The sequence below is a fragment of the Pseudomyrmex gracilis genome, unplaced genomic scaffold (genome assembly GCF_002006095.1).
Source record: "Pseudomyrmex gracilis isolate BER0280 unplaced genomic scaffold, ASM200609v1 scaffold_130, whole genome shotgun sequence".
Lineage (NCBI taxonomy): Eukaryota > Metazoa > Arthropoda > Insecta > Hymenoptera > Formicidae > Pseudomyrmex > Pseudomyrmex gracilis.
In genome coordinates, this window is record NW_018020714.1 from 414,388 (window position 1) to 438,672 (window position 24,285).

The 24,285-nt window shown below is 45.4% G+C and overlaps 1 protein-coding gene across 1 annotated transcript; it reads right to left on the reverse strand.

The window, feature by feature from the left end:
• Nucleotides 1-93: 93 nt before the first annotated feature.
• On the reverse strand, nucleotides 94-19,225 carry LOC109856683 (zinc finger protein chinmo-like). Its single transcript, XM_020432227.1, has 3 exons — nucleotides 19,049-19,225; nucleotides 18,649-18,936; nucleotides 94-2,369 (listed from the first exon to the last, which is right to left on the reverse strand). The coding sequence occupies exons 2-3, from the start codon at nucleotides 18,773-18,775 to the stop codon at nucleotides 2,149-2,151; spliced, it is 348 nt and encodes a 115-aa protein (XP_020287816.1). The 5' UTR covers nucleotides 18,776-18,936; nucleotides 19,049-19,225; the 3' UTR covers nucleotides 94-2,148.
• Between the last annotated feature and the right edge of the window lie 5,060 nt (nucleotides 19,226-24,285).

The window sequence follows — 24,285 nt, forward strand, 5'->3', positions numbered from 1 at the left end:
AAAAAAAAAAAAAAAAAAAAAAAAAAAAAAAAAAAAAAAAAAAAAAAAACAGAAAAAAAAAAAAAAAAAAAAAAAAAAAAAAAGAAAAACTCAATTTTTAGCTTCTCCATATACATATATATATAATCTTCTGTGTGTGCTATTGTTTATTATCCCTAACTCGCGCACGACGCATTTAAATACTAAATAATTCTCTATATCGTCTTTCTCTATTGTCATTGATAAACTTACGGCATAGGCGGTATCGTTGTGAGAATATAACCATTTGTAACTTTTTGCAAAAGAAAAAAAAGAAAAAAAACACAAAAGAGCGAGAACAATCGAAATGGGGAGGAAAACAAAATAAGATAGAATAAATCTGTATAAATGTGTAAAATACTGTAACAAAGTAATATCGTGGGTGCCATCCTGACTAGGAGTATATCTCTATATATATATATCTATACATATAGGTAAAATGTGTAATATAAATCTATTGCATTGATCACATATTCTCTTATATAACCGGGATAGCAACTATTTCGCGCGCAAAACTATTTCCTTCACACGTGTGTAATCGATGGCTATATTCTATATTTTCTCGGCTTTTTTTTTTTTTTTACGCGACTATTGCTCCGGACAAAAGTCCGTATTTTAAACATTGTAAACAGGTAACAAAGTGGTAGTAATCGGTTCGCCGCGTCGGCGCAGCCGCGAGAAACTTCCGTGGCGAACGCGTAAATAATATACTATATTATAATATATATATATATATATATAATCGCGCGCTTTAGAAAAGATATCTACGTCGACGTATATTATTATTATTATAATTATAATAAAATGATGTACGTATCAATGTGATTATTATTGCTCGGTCGACTCCGCTTCGTTCGGCGCATTCGCCAGGAAGTATCTGTCAGCGGTCGTGCGCGCTTCCGCGACCGAATCGCACGACAGTCGTCCGCCTTTTAGAATCGCAGTTTATAATCTCGTAAATATATTGTATAAAATCGTTAATCTGTACAGTACAAAGTATGAGTGGTGTGTGTGTATATATACGTGTGCGTATATCGGATGTTGTCTCGGCGCGATATTTCGGATATGTGAGTCTGTCACCGCGTAACGCGTCGGTTATACGAAAAGGCGAAACCGAAAGTTTGATGTGTGAGTTAGTTCAGAGTAAAAAAGCGTCTGGCTTTGGCACTGTGCACGTGTAACGTAACGGTTTATGGATATATATATCACCCAAGTGTGATCACGATCCTATATAGGCTCTCGACTTCTCAATAGCGACAGTAGAATAGTACCAGAAATAGGTATAAATTGGTAACGGCGGTGTATAACGATTAAAAATGCGACGGCGAGTAAAACTCCGATCCTATGGTATACAAATGTCGAACTATTACAAAAGTTCTGTCTTCCCCTCTTGGACGCGCTAACTGCGTATTCGTGCCACGATTATGTGAGTGTTCTGTTTTTTTTTTGTTTTGTTTTGTTTTTACCTGAGTTGTGCAGTTCTCTCGTCGCAGTCGCCTGCGCTTTATGACTCTGTGTTTTATATAAATTGTGCTTAATATAATATATCCGCGCTCTTCTATTATTTCGTTCCGCTTTTTTTTTTTTTTTTTTTTTTATTATCTTCACTCGCGATCTCTCTCGCCCGTTGAAGAAAAAGCTCCTAGTTAATAAAAACCTTACTTGACCGTTGCACTTTCATTGACTAGTTTTGTGATTCGCAGCGTTTTCGCGAGCGTGTTGTCCGAGGCCTTTTGGCGCTTCCATGTGCGTCCCGCGCTCTTTTCTCTTCTTCTTCTTCCTTCTTCCGTTACTCGGCAAATCTCTTCAGGATCGTTTTTTTCTCCACGTATATATATATAAACTGCAACGTATCTAAGACGACATTTTCTTTGTTTTTCCGCAAGCGCACGGAGAGATTGTCCTCGCGACGAGGAACCGGGACGGCATACGCTGACGACGACGAAGGGAAAACGAAGGTACCTATACTGCAGCCTCTCCTCTCTCGTCCCGCTCGCTCTGTATCCACGACTCGGCATCGCGATCAGCTCTAGCGGGTGGTGGTCGCCGGAACTGAGTGTTCTCCTCCGGTACCATCGCGCGCAGACGACGATCGCGCTGGCGACGGGGACAGCGACGCCGAAGACGTTGTTACTGCTGCACGGAGTCCGAGACCGAATGATTGGCCTTCTGTCTGAGCTGATCTTTGTGCTCCCGCGCGATATGCCGCCTCACGGTGTTGTTCCTGGTGAACGTTCGCGTGCAGAACGGACACGGCACCCTTATGCCCATATGACGTTGCCGGATGTGAGCGCGCAGATTCGTCTCGTAGCCGTATAATCTCTCGCAGGAGGGACACTTCATTTTCTTACCTGTGAATAACACAAACATTCGTTTTACGAAAGCTGTTAAGCAAGTTCTATTCCGCGCAGCCGTCACGTATAGCCGCTATTATACAAACTCGCACCTGCGTTTGTTTGTTTGCTTTTGAATTTAATTTGACTCTTTACGACATATAAGAACTGATCTGACAACGAATATAAATTTACGCGCGACCGATAAGTAACTCGACAAAGAGGTTGATTTCATCCGCAGATGCATGTGACGCAATATAGTTAAAATACTAACGAAGATACCGAGAAATTAGTTCGTGGCAGCAAATATCAAACCGATACATAAAGAAAAGAATATTTTATGAGAAGAGTTAGAAAGTTCTTGTGAAAATTTTTTGCGATTGAGTTTTTGCTCGAATTAATCGTACGAGCCAATCGCGCGCGTTTCTGCGCATATGCGCGGCTTGTAACGCCATAACGAAATCTTCGTGGAAAGAAATATGGATGCATATTACGCAATTTGTCTCTCTCTCTCTCTCTCTCTCTCTCTCTCTCTCTCTCTCTCCCCCCCTCTCTCTCTCTCTTTTTCTCTCTCTCTCTCTCTCTCTCTCTCGCAGTACCATAAGATAGACTTTTTCTGCCTGCGCGCAGCCGCGTTTTGCTATTAGTTTCATCGACGAATGAGAAGGAAACAAAGTTGAGAGGCGAACGATTTACAGCTAAGTATTAGGCCAATGCCTTTAAGATTGTTGGCGCGTGCAAGGCCATCCCCAAGTCTTTAATATACTTCTTCTCATCTAGTCCGAAGTACCATTTACGGCGATCACACCGGCTCCAACTCCGCTACGCGCGAACGCGCAACAACCAATCATGCATCGCTTGCGAAACAACTTGTTTACTAAGCTTCCTTGAATGTTTACTGAATTTCATTAAAAATTCTCAATTTTAACTACATTTTACGAAACAATCTTACGTCATAGTTTATCTCACGATTAATAAGAACATAAATTTATTCGTGCTCTTTATTAAAGACATTCTCCGCATTGTAGCCTTCGCTAAACGCCACGTGGACCGCCATCGATGAATCCTCGCTGCAGAAGCTATATATTATATAAATGTTTATAAGACTCTCTCTCTCTAAGCCAAGTCATCGTGTTTATCGCGCGGGTCATCGGCGATTCTCGTTATTATGATGCCTGCATTAAAAAATACACGATAGACGTGACTGTTTTTTCACGCCTCAGATAACGTAACTGCCCGAATTTCAATACCGTGTGTATCAAAATTCCTATATAGATTTTTATGAAATCAACAACAAGACAAATAAAAAACAAAAAGAGATTGTAGAATGAGAAAACTGTTGTTAACACGAGAAGATATTCGAAAATTCGGTGGAAAAATAGTATTCACGCGCGATATACCACGACTCTCTCTTTCGTAACTCAAAAATAACTCCTTTGTTCGGGATCATTAGCGTTAGAAATGCGCGAACGGTTAGCGGCGACCGTGACTCCGGCTTCTCGTCTCAATGTGAGCAAAGCAACTCATTGTGATACCAAAAAACTGCGGGCAGCACAGCAGAGTTCGGTCGGTGAAGTTTTGTATATCTTCCGCGCGCGCACGTCCGTCTTCTTTCTTGTGTCACCCGTTAACCCCGTTCGTATTTCTTTTTAGCTTCGTCACAAAGAGACGCGGTACACAGAGCGGCAGCAAAACGTTCTCTAACGTCGTTGGCGCGTCGTTGACGCATCGGCGGTTGACGTCACTGCACGCGAATTCAACAACGGCAATAACGACTTACAACATAATTCCGAGCTAACATCGGGAATCGATGAATTGACCCGAGTCCGGTGCCGTGTAACTTTGAACGGGCCATTCAACCGGCTATATAGCTGGCGTGGATACATACCGTGTCATTATCGAGATTATATAGATTAATTTAGAAACAGGCCGCGCGCGGAGAACCCGAAAACAAGCAAAAACAACAAAGGGGGAAAAAAAAAAAAGAACGTCAGACCGCCCATCAACGGGGGCCGTGCGAGGTGGCTTTCGTAAAACGAACGGATCCCGGCATTCAGGTGTCGCACAAGAAACGGCAAAGAAAGATGCGGGCGATGAGAGGATATCGCGTTCGAACGAGTCGGTCACACGCTAACCCGTCGTAAAAATCGTTACGGGCCACATGCAACGCATAAATAATCGTGGGCGTGAGTGGCGTGTGCGTGTGTTTCGACGTAATAATCGCGGTCGGACAATTTTCTAACAAAGAGCCGATCTTTTTGGAAATTTCCTTCCAGCGATCGCTCCGATCGTTTATTGCGAAACATTCTTCGATTCGTGTCACTTTGTAAAATTCTCTACATATTTGTATAATGATAATTTTTTTCATACATAATCATCGTGCCTTCTCTTTCCGTTGATACAAATCACCTCAATAGATCTCGCGTCCGGAGTCTGTGATTTATTTCGTCTGACACGAAAATTGTGTCGATTGACGTCAACCCGACTCGTGGAAAACAATAAACGATCGGCATTTATCGTGAAATTACGCGTTGTAAAATATAAACGAGTAACAAAACGATGCGGAATATATAGTCGCGCAGTGTGACGACACGTGCGATCACACTGCGCACGGATCTTACGCACGGCGGAAGACCACCGTCCGTCGTTGGCTTCTCGGCGGCGGACGGGACCTAAAAATAGAGGGCCGTGGCGTCCTAGAAAATGTAAACGAGGCCGCGGGGCAAATCTCCTCTCTCGGGTCTCGTGCAGCTGACTGTACGAAATTCACAAAGGTTCCGCGCGCGCGCGCCGGAACAAAGGCGTACGCGCGAAGACGCCGCAAGCCGGAAGAGTGAGAGCCGGTCAGCTTTAAAGGGGGAAAAGAGAAAGGGAAAAAAGAGAGAGAGAGAGAGAAAGAGAAAACAAGCTCGACAAGAGGATTCATTCTTTCTCTCTCTCTCTCTCTCTCTCTCTCTCTCTCTCTCTCTCTCTCTCTCTCTCTCTCTCTCTCTCTCTCTCTCTCTCTCTCTCTCTCTCTCTCTCTCTCTCTCTCTCGGTGGCGAGCTGGAATCATCGAAGGGAAAGCGGGAACGAGAAGCCTCGGGGGTAGATACGCCCCTGAGACGTGCAGAAACGCAAAACACGGTGTCGGCCCAGGAAGCGGCACGGACCGCGCTTCTGGGAAAGGCAAAACGCGCCATCTGCGCCGCCCAAGAAATCGCCGATCCCGCCCGGGTCTCCCGTGTTTATCGATGATTACCGCACACACAGCTCGGCCCATCGTCGGATGTGTTTAAAGGTGCCGAGAAGAGGAGCAACGGGGCGCCGAAATTCCTCGGATACGAAATTCCGTTCCGCGCGAGAAATTTCCCGGCGTGTGTATTAGTTATCTATGAGAGTAACGGGAAAATTCGATTGAGAAAAACAATCGTGACGCGCGCGTTCTCTCGGAAATACCTTTCAAGACGAGTGAATTTCGTCCTTTCCTCTGCGCTTTATTAAATTGTTGTTTTGAGGGGCCGCGCGAAAGCTCGTCGAGAAATAATTAAGTGATCCAATTAGTCTTGCGAGTGCGGGCTCTTCGCTCGCGTCAACGAATTATCGTCACGTCCCGTTTGAGGAGGAGAAAGATCGAGGAGATTCTAATGACGTCCTGAGCGAGCCGCGAGTCGATGGTCTGGAAAAAAAAGAAGGAAAGATACGGCAATCTGGGACACCGGGGCCTCGGATTCTCGGAGGAATCATGCGTGTTTGACCGAAGGGCTCTCTCTCTCTCTCTCTCTCTTTTTCTCTCTCGAGATATAAGAGGCAGGAGAAGTTAGGAAAGAGTAGCTCGAGGATTAGACCTGCGGACGGGGCGAGGCAAAGCGGCGGCGGCGGCGGCGGCGGCGGCGGCGGCGGCGGCAAAATGGAAAGGTTAAACTTACCAAACGTAGGTCCAAGGTCTTCCCTTTTATACCAGGCCGCGACGATCTGACCTTTTTTCCCTTTTCGACTAAACAGATCGAACAAAACGTGTGTAACGTGCAACGACGAGTACGCGACTCCTGACATACACACACCCTCCTATCGCGCGTCCAGCTTTTTAACGTTCGATCGATCGTAGGCGAACGCCGCTGGCGAGGGAGGGCATATCAGCCCGTTATCAGCGGCCGAGTGGCCTCGCACTCGAGGACCTAATTTTCGGCCTAACCGGATGCGTTGCGCGATTCTGGTCTTGCCGGGCTGCTCCCGGTTGCGCGTGATATCTTTTATATCTTATATCTCGTTGACGCGTGCGCAAGCGAGATGGGAAAATGGAGGACGACACCTCGGTTCGAGGTAAAGATGATTATCGTAACTGGAGTGTATAAAAGACCACGTAATTTCAAAGAACACGAGCACAAAATACGGAATAATGATTATGATAATGATTCATTATCAAATTCAAATTGAGGTCGCAAAAGATATCGGTCTCGCGTGCACGCTTTTCGATTCTATTATAAGATTCCATTACGAAAATAGAACTCGTAAAACCGACCGCAATTTCAGCGTCCCTTTTGCTGTGAAGGGAATGTTGAAAATGAATGCGCACACGCGCAAACAGAACAGCCGATCGTGCGTGTGCGGCGCGCTGAATTTCGCTAGGCCTTGACACATATCGTTCGGTGGCGCCAAATTGGTCGCCGTTCGGCCGAGCACTCGTTACGAGAGAGAAAGAGAAAGAGAGAGAGAGAGAGAGAGAAAGAGAGAAAAGAGGAGGTGAAAGAAGAAGAAACAAGAAAGAGAAAGAAAAGGGATGGAGTCGCAAGGATAAGAGACCGCGATAAGAGCGGGGAAGAAGAACGCCGAAACGAGAGGCAAACTGCGGAGGGGTTCGAGAGAGAGAGGTAGTCGTGGGCCAAAATGAAGAGAGATGGGGCCGAGCGAGGTGGTGGAAAATCAATGTCAGGCAGCGTGCGTTGCAACCCGAAATCAAGGGAGACCTTCCAGTCCACCCCCGCTGTTCCTATCCTGGCGTGGCAGCATATCCGCCGGTCGATTCTGCAAGGGATGGTAATACAACCCGCACCCTCTCCTTTCTTCTTCTTTTTTTTTTTTTTTTTTTTTTTTTTTTAACCCCTCTGAGACCGGAGTGAACCATAACCCGCACAACGGTCCACTTCCCGGGCTTCTCTCTGAATCGCGATGTTCGTGCGGTATAATATGTTGGTTTCAGATATATACGCGCGTTCGAAGACACACCTCCACTTTATCGATACCACGATCACGACTTCTCCTTCGGAATTTCAACAAAAATGGGGTTGAGCGTCTCTTCCATATGTATGCAGTCACATACGCGTCATCTTGTACAATACGTGCGAGAGAGAGAGAGATAACAATCTCGTATCTACTAGTATTAGGTAAAAGTCAAGATGAAGAGATCACATGTCTCTTTCTGATAAAAGGATATTTTCCGTTTCCGAAATATCCTCCGGTGACTCCATGAAAACGTCCGCTGCACGAACGGGGAGAGAGAAGGGAGAGGAGAAGTGTGACGAGGGTCTTCCTGACCTCTTCAGGGCCACGAGGCAACGACGACTCGACGTTGTTGAAATTCTGAAATACCTCGGCCATGAAGTCGGCAAACTGATCCGGCCTGCTAGGGTTCGGAAATAGTCTCGAATCGGAGAGAATTCCAGGAAAGACCTCCCGATTATGCAGCTTAGCTCGTTATGTGTGATCACGATAAATATGCGCAGAAAAAAAAAAAAAAACGTGAGCAAAGGTATTTCCGCTTATCGAACTTCTATCGAAGAATTGAAAAAAAAATTGTGACTCGTAAAACACATAGAATTGCGAAGAATTATAAATTTTACGCGTGTGCAATTCGCTTGAAGAAACATTGCAGTCACATCATCTCTTCTCAGGAAATTCGGTTGACCGCAAAAATCCGCTTCGCGCCACGCGCCAAGAATCATATATATTTCGCGCAAGGCCGATTCACGAAATCGCGACATACGCGCTGACGCGATAAGTAAAACGAATGGCAAACATCGAGGTGCAAAGTGCAGTACATTCGGTATAAATATAACGAAAATTCAATCCAAAACATGTTGCCTCTTTTACGATTCACGTGATGTCTTTTGCGTCATTGAATGACATTGGAGAGAGAGCAAGAGAGAGAGAGAGAGAGAGAGAGAATGGATTGATCGTTTCACATATTGTATTTATTCTATTACGCCGTATGTGTACGCATCGTCATTGCGTAACTACATACATACATTACATCGTGACGTAATTGAATTTGCTTACTGCTTCGAAAGCTCATCACTTCCTCGACGTTCTGAGAAAAAGAGATCGTGTCCCAGACAGATCTGTGCGTGTTCACGATGAAAATAGTGTGGTCGTAATTTTCCAGCGCGCGCGCGGAACATGCGACTTGCTTCGTCGCGTGCGCGCGAGAATATCGAATTACGTCACGCGTGTATGCACGTACACGCTTCTCCGCGCGGAAAGTTACGAGAGCCACATACTCTCGCGTATTCGATTTTTTAAGCCTGTAACACACACGAGCGATTTTTTTCGTATTGTGCAGTTTTTAAAAACGCTATGATATATAAAACAAATAACTCCGCTCGTGTGCGCGCATCACCATAAATATACAATATTTCGTCGGTTTTACAAGCGCGGCGAGAAAACCGCTTTGGAAGCAAAAGCGGAACATATTCATTTACGCGATGCGACGCACACACAAAACAGTTATCATCTTACCGCAGCATTTGTAAAAACTAACGCGCAACGAAAAATTCGATTGTGTGTGTTCGCTTAAACGCGACCAAAGCGCACAAACTCCATGAAGTTCAGGGTGAGGCACGTGCACTCACACAAACGTGCCGTTTAATACACGACCTGGTCGGCGCGAGGCCGCGGTGCGTAGTTGCACGCACGCGCGCACACACGCAGCCCCGTGCACGCACGCATTCGTTATTGATTGGTACGCGCCGACTAGGCCTGGCGCGAGAGACCCTCGACGCTCTACGACGTAAGGTTGCTGCAGAGGAGAACCTCGCGAATCCAAAAAAAAAAAAAAATGCATCAAAGATATTTCGCGGTTTTCTCGCGACGATTGATGCACACGTCGATATATTACATGTTGCACGTGCGTGGAAAAATTAGCAAGAATTTCGGATATCCGCGTTTTCAATTACAAATAGTCGAAGAAAAGTATCACGCGATAATCGTACAAAACACGCGTTTTGATATTATTTTACAAAAATCAATTGCGAAGTTTTTTGTCGCAACGCGATGACAGAAAACACGCAATTGAATCTCGCGTTCAAATAGGCGACGTATTGTCGCTCCTTTGTCTCTTAATTATTTTATTAAAAATTTTTCATTTCGTGTATTTTTACGATTACTATTTATAAATACTGCATGTCTGACACGATTTAAATAGAAGTCTAATTTGCTCCGGAAAAGAGTTACTGCGTAACTCCGGGCCTACGAAGAATTCGTCGAGCGAATTCGCGGTACGCGGCAACGACGGCGGCGGCGGCGGCGGCAGCGGCGGTGGTGGTGGTGCTGCAGTAAATTTGCACCCACGCCCGGCCGCCCGCCCAATTTGGCGATCTACCCCCACTTTCTCGCCACGAAAATATACGCGCCTGGGCGTCGAGCAGCTGGCGCTATCCCGCGTGCGCGTCGCGAAACTCACGCAATGACGTAACGCACGCAATGCGTCCTACACACGCGTGAAGCGCGTGAGTGTGCGCTCGCGAGGCCGAATTCTCTCTCTATTGTCTTATGCATCAAGATAGAAATTATGCGTTGGGGAGGTTTTTGACTATTTCTTCTTTCTCTCTCTTTTTCTCTCTATTTAAATCCAGAAAATAAAATTTGTTTTATTTTTCGAGAAAATCAACAACGTATGCAAATATTTCCGACAAACGCGAATTTTGGCCGTATCTGTGGTCAGTGCGATAGCGAGAGGATTCTGAAGAAAATAGAATCGTATAAACTTTGTTCGTTATTTACCGGAGGAATACATCACGCGCCTCCTGTGCGTACGCACACGCGTGAGACCTGACCCACTCCACCGGTTTCTCGTCGCAGAGCGGCCGCGGTGTTTCTCTCTTCTCACGCATGATGCAGCGACGATAGGAAAGAGATAGAGAAATAAGGAATGCTCTCGCTCGCGAACGGGCAGCGCGCGTTTGTCCTTTGTATAGGAAAACTTGAGTCGGGGGAGCGGTGGAAGGAACCAGGAGGATATCCAAGCGAAGATAGGGTTACGCACATTGTGCGTGGGCGGAGGGTAACACCGGTTTCGTCCGTTGTTTTATTCGAACTTGCCGGTGCGAGGAGCATGGCAATAAAACTCGTGGAAGCTGAAGGGAGGAAAAGACTATAGAAAAAGAGAGAGAGAGAGAAAAAGTCCAGCTATTTTATCCTCGCATGCGGAGGAGGAAGTATCGAAAAAATGCGTTGCGCGTGACAAAAAATTCGACCCTCCCTGGGCTGATGGTGGTTAATGAAAATGAATGAAAAATTTATGACCGCGAGTATATCGACGGTGCCTTTGTCCGACCCTCTCTCCGAGACTTCCGACCGAATTCGAGGTTCGTCTAATTTTGACAATGAAAAAACAATAATAATAATAATAATAAGACAAGAGAGTTGCTTGATAAACGCGTTAAGTGAAAAGTTTTTCTTAGGCGGAGGAAATTAAAAATCGTATAGAAAGGAAAATAACGACTTGACCCCGAAACAGCTTGTGTAGTTTCGGGTCAAATCGTTTCTTTCATTATCGCGATCGATAAGCAAAGACGTATTTCTGTTTCGCTGAGCGGTGAATAATTGAACCCAAACTCCTTTCTCGAAAATTGTCCTATTTAAACCGTTAATTACGCAACGTAGGCGGTTATGTTTATGTGAGATCATTAAACGAATCCGGATATATGGACGAGCGGGCCACGCGGGCATAACATTATGCAAATTACGACCATTGTCACGTGTTCCGAAGGCATGAGTTTAGAATGTGTGAATAAATTTATCCGCTTTAATAACATCCTCCGGTGCAAAATGCGCTTTTCTCACGGCTCTCTCGCGTAAATATAAAATTTGTTTATTTCCGAGCAAGATCCGCGCGCGTTAACGGTCCTGAGACATGATTTGTAGACCAGTTATATTAGACAGCGTGAAAATTTTTTTGACTCGAAAGCGAGACTCGCCCCCAGGCCGTTTTTCGAATTGAATCTCATCAATACAACCATCGTATCGATTTTAATTCTGCCCGTTTGTTTACATAAATAATCGTCGCCCGGGGCACGTTTATCAATGATTCCACGTCTATTCACGTGCGCGGATGATGGTCATTATTCCGTTGCTCAATAATGCATATCCATATGTTCCGAGTACGCGCACATTAGCCGCTCTAGCGTTGTACGAAACGTTTTTATTGTCATGTACGAAAACCGAGACCTTCACCGAGAGATCGAGTGTGCGCGTTTACTCCTTCTTTTTTTTTTTCCTTTTTTTTCGGTTGCGTTTCATGCTTCATTTATCTCTCTGTCGGTTTACTGGCACGAGTGCTCCGCTGGTCTTATCATGAATTATTTCGTGACCCGAATTTTGCCATTGCACGCGCTTTCTCTCTCCGTCCGTTTCTCTCGTCGGCCTCTCTCTTTCTATCCGGTAGTCTCACGGTTAATATCGAGTTCTCTCTCTCTCTCTCTCTTTCTCTCTTTCTCCCTTCTGTGTATTGCGTGTGCGTGCAAGCGCGCGCGCATGACGAAACAATACGTGCAGTCGGGGAGTTTTCGTGCCTGGCCCCACAAAACAAAACAAAAAAAAAAAACGCGAGGAGTTGTATACGCCATGCGTGTGTGGGCGACATCAAGATTGGGCGTTATCACAGACCAACCAGATGATCGTATCTCGCTCATCCCCTCGCTGCCCCCCAACCGCGCCTCGTTCACCCACCGTTTCTGCGCCTCGACCTACTGAAAAACCGTCGGCATTGTGTACGTGCAATCGTTGCAATCGTTACGACACCGGCGATAAGACCGTTTTCACGTAACACAGCGTAACCCGATTTCCTGATTAGCTGTAATGCGCGTCTAGATATGAAACGTTCCGATCGACTCGCTGCGAAGTTGATGAGAAGTGCGCGCACGATATAAATGTAAATTTTTTTTAACAGTATTTTTAACAGTATAGCTGAAAAATATTGATAATTCGTCGATTTGTATCGAAATACAGCTAGGCATTTTTCTTCCGTCATTTTTTCGTGCGTTGTTGTCTCTCGCGCGTCGGGGCACTCGACTTTCGAACGTAACTAAAAAATTAGTCCGCGAATTTCGATGTTGTGATGATATTACTCTTCGATTACGATCGAAGGGAGAGAGAGAGAGAAAAAAAAAAAGAGGATTACACGCCCGTTTGATATACACAAATATAGTCGCGCTTTTGTCCTCAATAACTGTACGATAGTGTGTGACGTTATTGTCACGGGAGGTGAGATACGGCTTATTTGTCGAATAAACGCGACCGCCATGCCGAAGGGCAGATAATAATTTCGTGCAATCTACAAAGTAATCGAACAATTTTAGGCCGTGGTCGTATACAAGGCGGGCCGCTAATTCGTGGCTCACTGCGATTCTACCGCATACTACGAGCCCACACGGTCCGATCAATACGAACCGTGGGGATGTCAATCATATACCCACGTTTTCGGGCGGTAGATAGATACGTAAATCTTGTCAAACGCTACGGTGTCACTTTATTATTTATTATTTCTATATTGTAAAAATTGTTGAGCGACGCGTAAAGACGCGACAGATACTTTTCTCTATATCATTTTGCGTCGTGCCAAAATTTTCTAACGCGCGTGTGGTTTTACAAAATTCGCGATATTTTCACGACGAAAAAAAAAAAAAAAAGAAACCGTCAAGATCGCTTCGGGGAAGCGAGCGCGTACGCGCATATAAAGCGGATGTTTTCTTCTCCGAAGACAATTTGCAGCGCAGAGAACGGCCGACTCAAACAACGCTCTTCTAACTCTCTTTCTAAAACAGCGGGACCTGGCCGTGACACACATATAGTGTGGTCCGCCTATCCTCTCTCGGGAACGTCCAAACAGCCCGAACCCATAACTCACGAGGGTCTGGCCGCCCCGTCTTCGGTAAGGAACCCGCTATTTTCTCACGTCTTGAAAATAACCACTTTTATCGGCAGCGTCATGCGCGAGGAATTGGGTTTGATCGATTCCGATATCAATTTCGTATCGTAAACACAAATTTAAATCAGAGATTGAGTAAATTGATTTGACTTTGTTTTCGACTTTGTTTGGTGCAGCAATTGCATAACTCGATCTGTGCGACTGTGATCGATCGAAACCGGAATATTCCCGTCGCGACAGAGAGCGACAGCAAAAAAAAAAAAAAAAAAAAAAAATCACCACAATGCGCATCGAAACCTCGAGATTTTGACGTAACAAAAAAAAGTCGCTTCAATCAACATACCTACACACGCGTAGGAAGGAAAGTCGTTGCGGTTGCACCACTTACGACGCATTGCCGCAACGTAACGGAGGCGAAAGGCCTCGCATTCCTCTTGTGCAACCGATTTTCGGCGCTGGAAGGTCTCGTGACGACAACGCGCGGCACAAGGCTGAATTACGTCTAATCGCTTCTAAGAAGCTGCCCGAGCTGAACGAGCGGCCTCTTTTTTTAAATGAAATGTAATAGCAACATATGCGCGCATTATACATGCAAAGAGCGAGAATATTAAATTAAATTAAATTTAATCAAGCCAACGGAATACTGTGAATTTAATCGCAAAAATGTGTAAATATTTATTTCGAATTAGAAAATATAAATTAAGAGAGAATATAAATTGAGTATAATAATTTGACAAGAAGTTATAAGAGATGCTCCAAGTATATAATCATGTTTTCTATTTGTACATGTAATTTAAACGTAAACGTTTTACCTCGAGAAAATGTTAGTGGTAACGCGTCATGTATTACTGAAATATAATGATAGCGTAATTCTTCGCAACGCTTGATTGTTTCTACGTATTCATAATGCAATCTAAAAATATCGAAATTCGATAATATCATCGGTGACGAAACATCGGAGCGAAACGTGAAAATGTCGCATTGTAAAGATAAACGTACGCTTTTCTCGTGGAAGATTAAAAAAGAATGAGAAAGAGAGAAGGGAAGAGATATACATATATCGATATATAAGACACAGAGATATCGAGAAACAAATAATCCCAGGCTGTATTCGCCTGACGGCAATTCCTATAATCTCGCATCCCTTCGTTACCCGCTTGCTGATGAACAATATTTGCCTCCCCGAAGGCGAAACCCTTTCTCTCCGTGTTCCCTCTTTGAAACGATATACAAGGCCGGTAATCCAGTCGAATGTCGCCGCGACGGCGCGTATGGAATTAATACTCGGAAATGACGGATTAATGTTTAAGCGTGTCGTGCTGCACGAGAGAGCTCGTGTATTTTCTCTCTCTCCGAGTTCGTCGCACGCCTGGCTGAAACTTTTACGAGGGCACGCGCGCGAAATTGTAGAAGGGTTGCGAGACTCTCCGAGAGAAGAATGAAGAAACAAAAAGAGGATAGAGAGATATACAGGGATGACGTAAAACGACCGAAGAAACGACCGATGACGAGTGCACCTGTGTGTGAACGCGCACACGTGTCCGACATGCAACTGCACCGTTTCCTCCTGTCTCTTTTCTCCTTTTCTCCCTCCCTCTTGTCTTCTCCCTCGCAAGAGACTTCGTTTATAATTCAGCGAGGCAAGTAAACGAGCGAGGAACGGGAGAGAGAGAGAGAAAAAAACGAGTAATCGTGTCGTCACCTGAATCGCGCAAAGTGCACGCGCGACACAAGAGAAGGGGATTAAGCAACATCGAGCATTCGAAAAAGAACGGGCCAACTTATTAAAAATACGTTAGAGTCCCCTTCGACAGCTTTCACTTTTCACGTCCTATTTCAATGCACATTGTCCAGTTACTTCTATACTTCGATATGTACCTACGAAATGATCGTCGAGCTCTCGTAATTTTCGCCGTCTGCTTGAATCGCATAAATAATGAACGTTGCAGTGCGTCGTGTGGCTGCAAGTGTTGCGGAACACACGATCGAGGATTAGAAAATGAAACGATAATAAATTTTATTCCAAGGACGCACGTGTGTGTTTGCTCCTATCGAGCACATCCATAAAGTTATTTAAGGCTTTTTTTTCCGCATAAAAAAAAATAAATAACTTTAGTATCGCATATCGATTTCTGTTTTCATTTTAAATTACACTCATTGCGAAATGATCGCGTACAGCAATTTGATATTGAACGATCTTAACCCCACAGATATAAGCCGGTCTGTTGTATCACACAGTAGAAAGCATTTCGGAACTCGAGAGAAAGTACCGCGGATGTTAAAAAAAAGAAAAAAAATGAGAGAAGAAAAATAAAGAGTATCTGTGTACACACAGTGAAGTGCGCATACTGTGCGCGTACGAACTGTTCGTCCGCGATTTTATTCTCGTGTATATAGTGCCGCGATCTCTTACAAACTTTCTTATTTGCGACGAACGTTCCCTTCATCGACGCGAATGCAATCAGCGGTGAGATCAAACATCACGACTTATCGCAACGATGTGAATGTAACACGCGGAATAATATTTTCTCTCCGTGTATTCACTTTAAATAATCAACACGCTATTTTGAAACATTTTTTTATTCTCGGTATCTTTATTCTCACTTTTTTTTTACGTCCATTAATTTATACAGTTCTAATACGAACAGCTGCTCGCGCAAGACACCACGCCAGGTAAGCGAAAAAACGAATAAAAACGTAACTCCGCTTACAGAGAGAGAAAAGAGTAATAAACAACTTCTAATTCGAAGGGGCTTCCATAAAATTTAAATCTGTGGAAACATATACGACGTGTCGTTTCCGTCCTTCGTCCGTGTTCTCTACTCGCCAAATAACTTGCGCAATACGTACATACAGGCTGCGCGCAGCATGTCGCTTAAATTCAATACCGAGGATGACACGATCGGACTGGCGCGACTGGCTAAGACGACGATTCTCGCGAAGGAGTTAACAAAAAAAAATAACGCGACGAGGCCCACTCGGTGAGTATAACTGTACATTCGATAGAATGTAACTCTCTGCACGCGCGCGCGCGAGTTGCGCGGCGTTCACCTCGATTTTTCTCACCGCATTCTTTCTCGCGTGAATTGAAAAAAAAGTTTTCGGCTACATACAATTGCCACGCTGGCACCTTACACACCAGCGCAACAGCAGAATCTTCGCATGTCATATTCTACTTGTTTTTTTTTTTTTTTTTTTTTATAACGCGCCTTTTCAGGAATTCACGTCATCGTCCTCTCGCTTCTTCGTATTTGTGTTCGTATACTCTTGAATAATTTACGAGCGGTATTAGTAAAATTTCCTGTTTCAATGTTCTCTCTCGCGTCCCGAGTCTCTCGCGCTTAATTCTTCTCCGCGTGTGACATAACACGACGGCAATCTGATTTTTGTTTTTTTTTCTAACGCGGAGACGCGATGTCTTTGACGATCGCACGGTAAACTTAAGCTGAAACGGACGCGCAAAGAAGTGAGAACTTTCGAGTTCGACCAAAGCACGGACGCTCCAAAGTACAGCACACATTAACAAATGGCTCCTCCTCCCGCCTATCAGCGGGGACTTCTTTCACTTTTGCCTGAGCGCGCGTTTAACGCGCACAGACCACCCTCTTTTTCCCGTCTTCCCCGTTTCTTTGCTCTTTCTCCTCTCTGCCTAATGTCAATAACCGTTGCATTAGTTGCCGCTTCGTTACTTTCTTTGCGGTAAGCGAGCGAGCGAGCGAACGAGCGGACGATTAAAAATGGTCGGAGCGTCATTCGCGACGGCCACACGACCGCCGCGAAGCCGACGTCGGTGCTGGGATCAGACCGACATGTTGGTGTTGGTATTACAGCACCGGGCGTTCGTCGTCGTCCGTTTCACGTACATACGTACATGGCGTCGTCGTAGCGTCACGCTCGGTGATTTGCTCGCCGGAGCAAAAGATGTTCCCAGTGGCTGCACCGTCGCCTGCATCCTCTTTGTACACTTTGTTCACACCGTGAAGGCAAGTCGTAAGGCACCGCCATAGGTTCCGGGGGCTCGGACGGGGAACGGGCCCCTCCTCTCCTCTCCCTCTTTCCGCCCCCTCACGTAAAATCTACGGCGTCGTCGTGTTCTCTCTTTCTGCACGTCAGAGCGTTCGCCGAAGCGAAGACTGACGTACACGTGGACGAAAAAAGATCCCCACGAAAATCGTCTCGAAAACCGCGTCGCCATTATCTCTACCTCCTACCTGACGATTCTTCGATCGGTCTGACGTCTTCGATTTTCTTCTCCTCTTTTTGAAAATTAATAAAAACCCGCGCAAGATGTATAATGCGTATAACGCGAGAGAAGATAAATTACACATAGCTCGCGAGAAAATAGTTCGGTAGGAAACGAGTAGTTTTAGACCATCCCAGATGGTGGCCAAGCGCCACGTAGTTGGGCCACTTTTTTTACGATGCACCGTTTTATCTCTCGCTGGCGAAGATGAAACGAAGCGGAGATCAGAACGCGGCAGCGGGAGAACGATACCGGCACGGAGAGATACGTGGCAGTTGCAACATCCACGGTTAGGCCACACGTGCAGTCGATGATGCAACGTCCGTGCATTTTGTAACTCCCTCGGAGAGAGGATTTCTTTTTCTCGAACGCATCGAATCGAAGGAAGATAAATTCTTTCATCGGATTAAAATTTCGAGAGAAAGAGAGAAGATAGAACGATAGGATAGGTAATTATTGCTCACATCGGGCCAATCGTCGGGCACAACGTTTAACATCGCAATTTTCACGAACGATTAATCATTCGTTTCTGCCGTTGTATATTTTGGCGATGTATCAAAATTATATGCGCGCGTGTACGCTCGCACGGGTTCAACAAACCTGCAAAGTCCATCTTGCGACTCGCTCGCCCCGTTATCCTTGATTCCACGCGTCCTATACGCGCGCACATTATTTTGCCGCTAGCAATTTCGTGCAATTTAATATCAATCTATCCGTGTCTAAAATTGAATAAAATAAAATTTGCGAAACTAAAAGTTTTTTCCGCGTCTTTCTCATCGCGTTCGATAATGAAAAGATTTTTTAAAGACGTAATCAGATTTCCGCTAAATTAAGTTTCCAGTCATGCTGACCATGAAACCAAAGTGTACGACGCAGTTAAATAACTACGCCGGGATCTTGGTCGGGATGCAAAGACAATGAATGGCACTCACCGCCGTCGATGGTTGTGACAGTGCTGGCCTTGTTGATCTTCGTGTTCCACACAGCGGACGTCACTATGCTCACTGGCGCGCGGCTTTGATCAGGAGTCGGCGGATGAACCGGCGGCATCGACACCATCGGACCCAGCTGCGCCTCGTGCGGCAGATGGTCCGAATTCGTGCCGTACGAGCTCGCGTCAAACCCCCGTCCAGGATACACGTCGCCGGACAATCTCTCCGCCAATTTCTCCCCCCTGTCCCGATCGTTCAGTGCCACTGGTTCCTGCTTTATTCGAAGATCTGCGACACAGGAACGCGAGATTTCTTGGGCTGACAAATTTCTGTTTGTTTCGACCGATCGAATTTTTGACGGTTCGCGCGAAAGAAAAGAAGAAAAGGGATTGTGTCTCACCTTCGGCAACGTTTTCCTTGAGATCACAGTTGTTGAGTTCCTCGGACCGCGCTCGTTCCAGCTGCTGTTCCAATTCCGTGGGCGTGTGGGGCGCGGTGTGGGGATGCGAGGGAGTCTCGGAGGGATGGGTGAACGGTTGGTAGAAGTGGTTCTCCAGCAGGAGCGGATGCGGGGCGGACGCCGGCCGGAAGGCAGCGCCGTCGCGCAGCACGCTCGCTCGTCCCAGCGTGTCGGCGTCGCTCGGCGATCTAAAAATACGCGGTCACGGACTCACAGAAACACTATATGTATGTACACACGCAAAGAGTAATCGGCAAGAGTGTAAAGTGCAGGCATGTTGATGTTTGGCAAACACGCGTAATGCGATAAGAAAGACGATCAGAGAAAAAGAAAGCGGAAATTGACAAACCGGAATGCGGCGTAAACAAACAACTGGCCGATATATGTGGCTTCACGCGATGAAGTTTTATTGGAAGATTGCACCGTTCGCTTACGCAACAAACTGATAAGCGTGCTCTTTGACTCAATAAAATATTAATTTCGTACATCAAGTTGTCGCAATGTAACCCAATGAAGTTAAAGTCCAAAATTATAAAAAATTATATTTCGTTTTGTCGCCGCGCGTCTCTTCGCGTCTTACCTCATCAACCTCTTGGGCGGGCTCTCGTAATAGTGAGAGGAGTAGACGTTGGGCACGGGATACGCCGGTGCGGGCGACGGCGCCGGTGTGGGAGTCCTCTTAATGGTGTTCCTGACCATGGTGGCCTCGCCCGCTTCGCTCATATCGCTCACATCGCCGACGCCACCGCCCCCGTTGCCGCCACCGATCCCGCCGACGGTACCGCCGACGCTACCGCTGCCAATGCTACCCCCGACGCTACCGCCACTTCCGCCGTTCCCGCCACCACCGCCTCCGTTGCCTTCCACGTCCGCGGAAGAGGTATTGCTGCTCTCCGCGGCGTGCCTCTGCGCCACCGCCAGCTTCTCATGCTCGATTGACAAACCTTTAACCTGGGTTTTGGGAAAAAAAAGCGTGATTTGTGATAGAGAATGATATCGAGTGTTAAATTAGTTGAAAAAATTATAATTAGTTTTTATATAATTTAATTAAGTCTCGTTTGATTTAATTTATTAATTTATCTTTGTGCGGCCCCGAGTAACGTTACGAAACAAATTTTAATAAATACGGATTGATAACAATTCACACGCACAGACACAGAGAATTGAAGACTGACAATATATCTTCCAAATAAGCTTGACAAATGATTTAACTGTTTCCGACCTTTCCACATGGCGCAAATGACACATAGAAAGAGACCTTTATTTTCAACTGCGCGCACTTCAGCCCGTGAAAATGTCTGAACGTCGCACCATGTGTACAAAATTATTCGGGGGAACATTATTTAACGTCATTATTTAAGGACAAAAAGAAAGACAAGCGCATACTTGTAGGCATTCAGCTGCCTTGAGGAAGGAGCTGAGGGATTCCTGGGACACGTGCACCTCTCCACGGTACATGAATTCGAGAAGAGACGCCATATTGTGGGCACTCGTTCCGTCGAGAATAACTATTAGTCCCGCGGGAGAAGGCGGCATTCCTTCGAAGAGCTCCTGAAAGTGCTTGCTGCATGCCGCAAGGATCAACCTGTGCGCTTTGAACGTAACTCCTGAAACATCCAAAAAATAATCGCGCGTTGGGCATTAAAAACAAAAAAAAAACAAAAAACAAAAACAAACAAATAAACAAAAAGAAAATAGAAGAGATAAAAATGGATGAGCCACGAAATATATACATGTGACATCGCTCGTTTCTCATTTGCACACCTGAGTAAATTATATATATATATATTGCCGCAAAACTTTTCTCTTGCAAACGCTACGATGGCACACACGTACGTGATTATTAGAATATAAATTTAATTTAGTGCGCCGCGCGCTCACAGCCTAAAAGCCTAATTCTGCGATAATTGGTTTAACTTATTCGCGGGAATAATTAGCATAGAAATTTTTTGGTCCACGTCGTAAAAGACCACGCACAAGACCTTTTCTTTCTTTCTCACGGCTTACACAATGTAAGCGAGCACCGGGCGCGGGAATTTTGGCGTGCAAAGGAAACCGGTGACCGACGAACCCTTTCTCCCCTTCCCCTCCCGCCCCGGCATTTCCCTCTCCGCGCGCGATATAAAGGAAGAACCACAGCACGCCGGCGGCGTGACACCGATGCCCTTTTCTCGCAGCCCGCTGCGTATGTGGGTCATCTTCGGACACGATCTTAATGTAATTCATAATTCACGCGCTCAAGTATAATGCGCGGGCGTGCGTGTAACACGACACGGGCGATGGTTGCATGCAAGAGCTCCTGCGACATTCAGAAACGGCTGTGCATGAAAAAAAAAAAAAGAAAAAAAAGAACAGTCCGTGACCGTAACTTCAAAGAGCACTTGCGACACGTTAATTGTATATTCCGGATTTCGTCACGTGTGCAAAATTTTATCGTACGAGAGAGAGAGTCAAAAATCGCAATTTAAAAAACTTTCATAAAATCTACGCTTGTAATTTGCGTGATTTTGCGCCGTGTCATCTTGCGTGCGGTATTTCGTCGGATATACCGCGAAACTTCCGGGCGCGAGAGAACTCTCCGCTGTTGAACGTGCAGCAACGGCGCACGTTCGGAAGTGGATATGCGTGTGGAAAGAAGACTAATCGCGCGCGGCGGGAACCTTCGGAATAAGGAAATCAAGTGCGAGAAGAGAAAGGAGAGAGATGACGCGAAGGCGCGACCAGGTGGTTCGAGGCACCTGTCTTTCCGAATGGATCCCCGAAAGAGTGTAAGTCTAACTCTTTTTTTTACCTTTCAGTGCGAGATCAAATTTTCGTGCGCTCCCCGTTGCGCGCCCAATTTCAAGCCTCTTATATATTCAGCACGTATATTAAATTCAATACGTATTCTTCGGCGCGAGAAGAAAAAAAAGAACGAAAGAAGAAGAGAAAGAGAGAGAGAAAGAAAATTTCATGACTTCGTAGTAGCCGAGGATCTTCCTGCGGCCGAGAGCTGCCTGCTGAAATACACCGTGTTGTAAATTTGTCACGCGTGTAATAATAAACACGTTCGCGTCTTCTAACAGACGCGATATATCGAATCTCGATATATAATATCGAATTTCCGGAGAATAAAAATAAGTTTTTTTTTACACCCGCCACGTATCTAACGCTCTCTAATCGCCGAGAGCGTTACAACAATATGCCGACATCCGCTTAAAACTTGCCAAATATAGCGACGCGCGCGTCGCTACAGGTGTGTTCGAGCCAAATATACGGCTACGCTCGTTTCTCTCTGTGTGCAAGCACAGGCCAACGTCCGAAATCTCGCGTTTGTGTGTGGGTATTTTTTTTTCTTTCTTCGAACCACGCCGACGATGACGGGTGGCGATTATTGCGCCATCGCGCTGATGTCAACGTTCATAAGCAGAATCCGAACCGCGCATGCACGCGGGTATCGCGCCGATTTGCTTATTGCGCGTTGCGCAACGAGAAAAAAACAACAAAATTTCGAACGCGCGTTCGAAACGTTCGAAAGTTAAAAATACCGAGTGCCAAATAGTCAGACTGATGCAGTGGTGGCTGGCGGCACGTCAAACGGGAAGAAAAAAAAAATCAAAAATACCAAACAACCATTGCGCGCTTTTTTATTTCTCGGCGAGTTCGAAAATAAATTTGTTAAAAATAAATTTGACTGTTTAGCTTTTTTTATTTCCTAAAACTGTCGATAACTTTCGCGCAATCTTTCCACGCGCGTTTCGTACATTTGCGCAGAACTTTTATATTCGATAAAAATGCGCAGGTAGAATCCGCAGCGCGGTTTTAGTTCGCTGCGCAAGCAAATATCAATACTTGGAAATAATAATGAAACATGCAGAGTTTATCAGCGTGTGTATGTGTGTGTGTGTGTGCCGATTTGTATCAATAAATTTTTTTGTAATTGCAAGACTCGCCGCGACGCAAGTCGCTCCTTCTCTTTACTTTCGAGATGTCACTCACGCGCACAAGCGCTGTTGTTCCGTTATCGGAGTGTGAGCGCATGCAAAATATACACACGCGCGTGCGATATGTTACAAAGAATTTCGGTGGTCGCGTTGCGTAACGCGCACCGAAAGACCTCGGAGGACGTTGTTTATGACAAACCGCGGGGACACTTCGTCATCGACTCGTCGGGCGGCCGCAACCGACTGTTACTGAATGAGCGAGTAGAAAGATAACGTACGAGAGCGTTTTCGCGCGCGGCAACCGCGCGCGTATCTATTTAGATATTGTTCATAGATGAGGACTATATTCAACAAGGAGCAGACCGACGGTGTCATCGTAAACAAGAGATTGCCGATTATCGCGCAAACGGCCGATAAGATCGGCGTCGCGAAGTGCAAAGAACTATATTTTTAGGGCTACATTTCTTTGAAAAAGAGGGATTGTATATAAAAATTGTATATTTTACTCAAAAACAAGAAACAATAAAGTTGCATAGTTTACTTAAAAAATAATTATTCAATGTATGTTGGTTGCAACTTACTTTTCGACTTGCCAAAATGTATTATTCATCTCGTGTTTCTTTTTAACATGTTGTTGTGAACATTAGTAAGTTTCCGTGCGCATTATCTACATCTACAGCATTATTGCTTTATGTACGGGTTTGTGTATACATATATATATATATGTATATATATGTATATGATATTCGACAAATATGATGCAAATATTATCGTTGAGACGAGATTGCGGGAGTTTAATAACGAGATCGTACAAGCGGCTCGCGATTGCCGTCACGAAACTTGCAAATAAAACGCGCAACTTACAGTTACGCAACAGTGCAATGCACTCTTCGCGAGCAATCTATTCATATTCCAAGGCCAGCCGGTGGAGGCTCTTTGGCGAGTTAGGGTTTTCGGCGAAGAGCCTCCTCTTATACACGACGGTCATCGTTCTCCCCTACTACGGCGCGATAATAATTCGGTGCCACGGGATGTACGTGCACCATGACCGAACGCGCGTGTAATAAACAACGTTTCGCCGCCGCGGCAATTGCGGTTCATTGTTCAATGTCAATTGCGCACCGATGTCAGCGACCGATAGGCCGCAGAAATTTGTGCCATTTTTATCGAAAGATAGCTCGCCGCAAACACGGCTAATTGATCACAAATACATATGAATTACGTAATATTTTATATAAATAAATTTCGATCTCG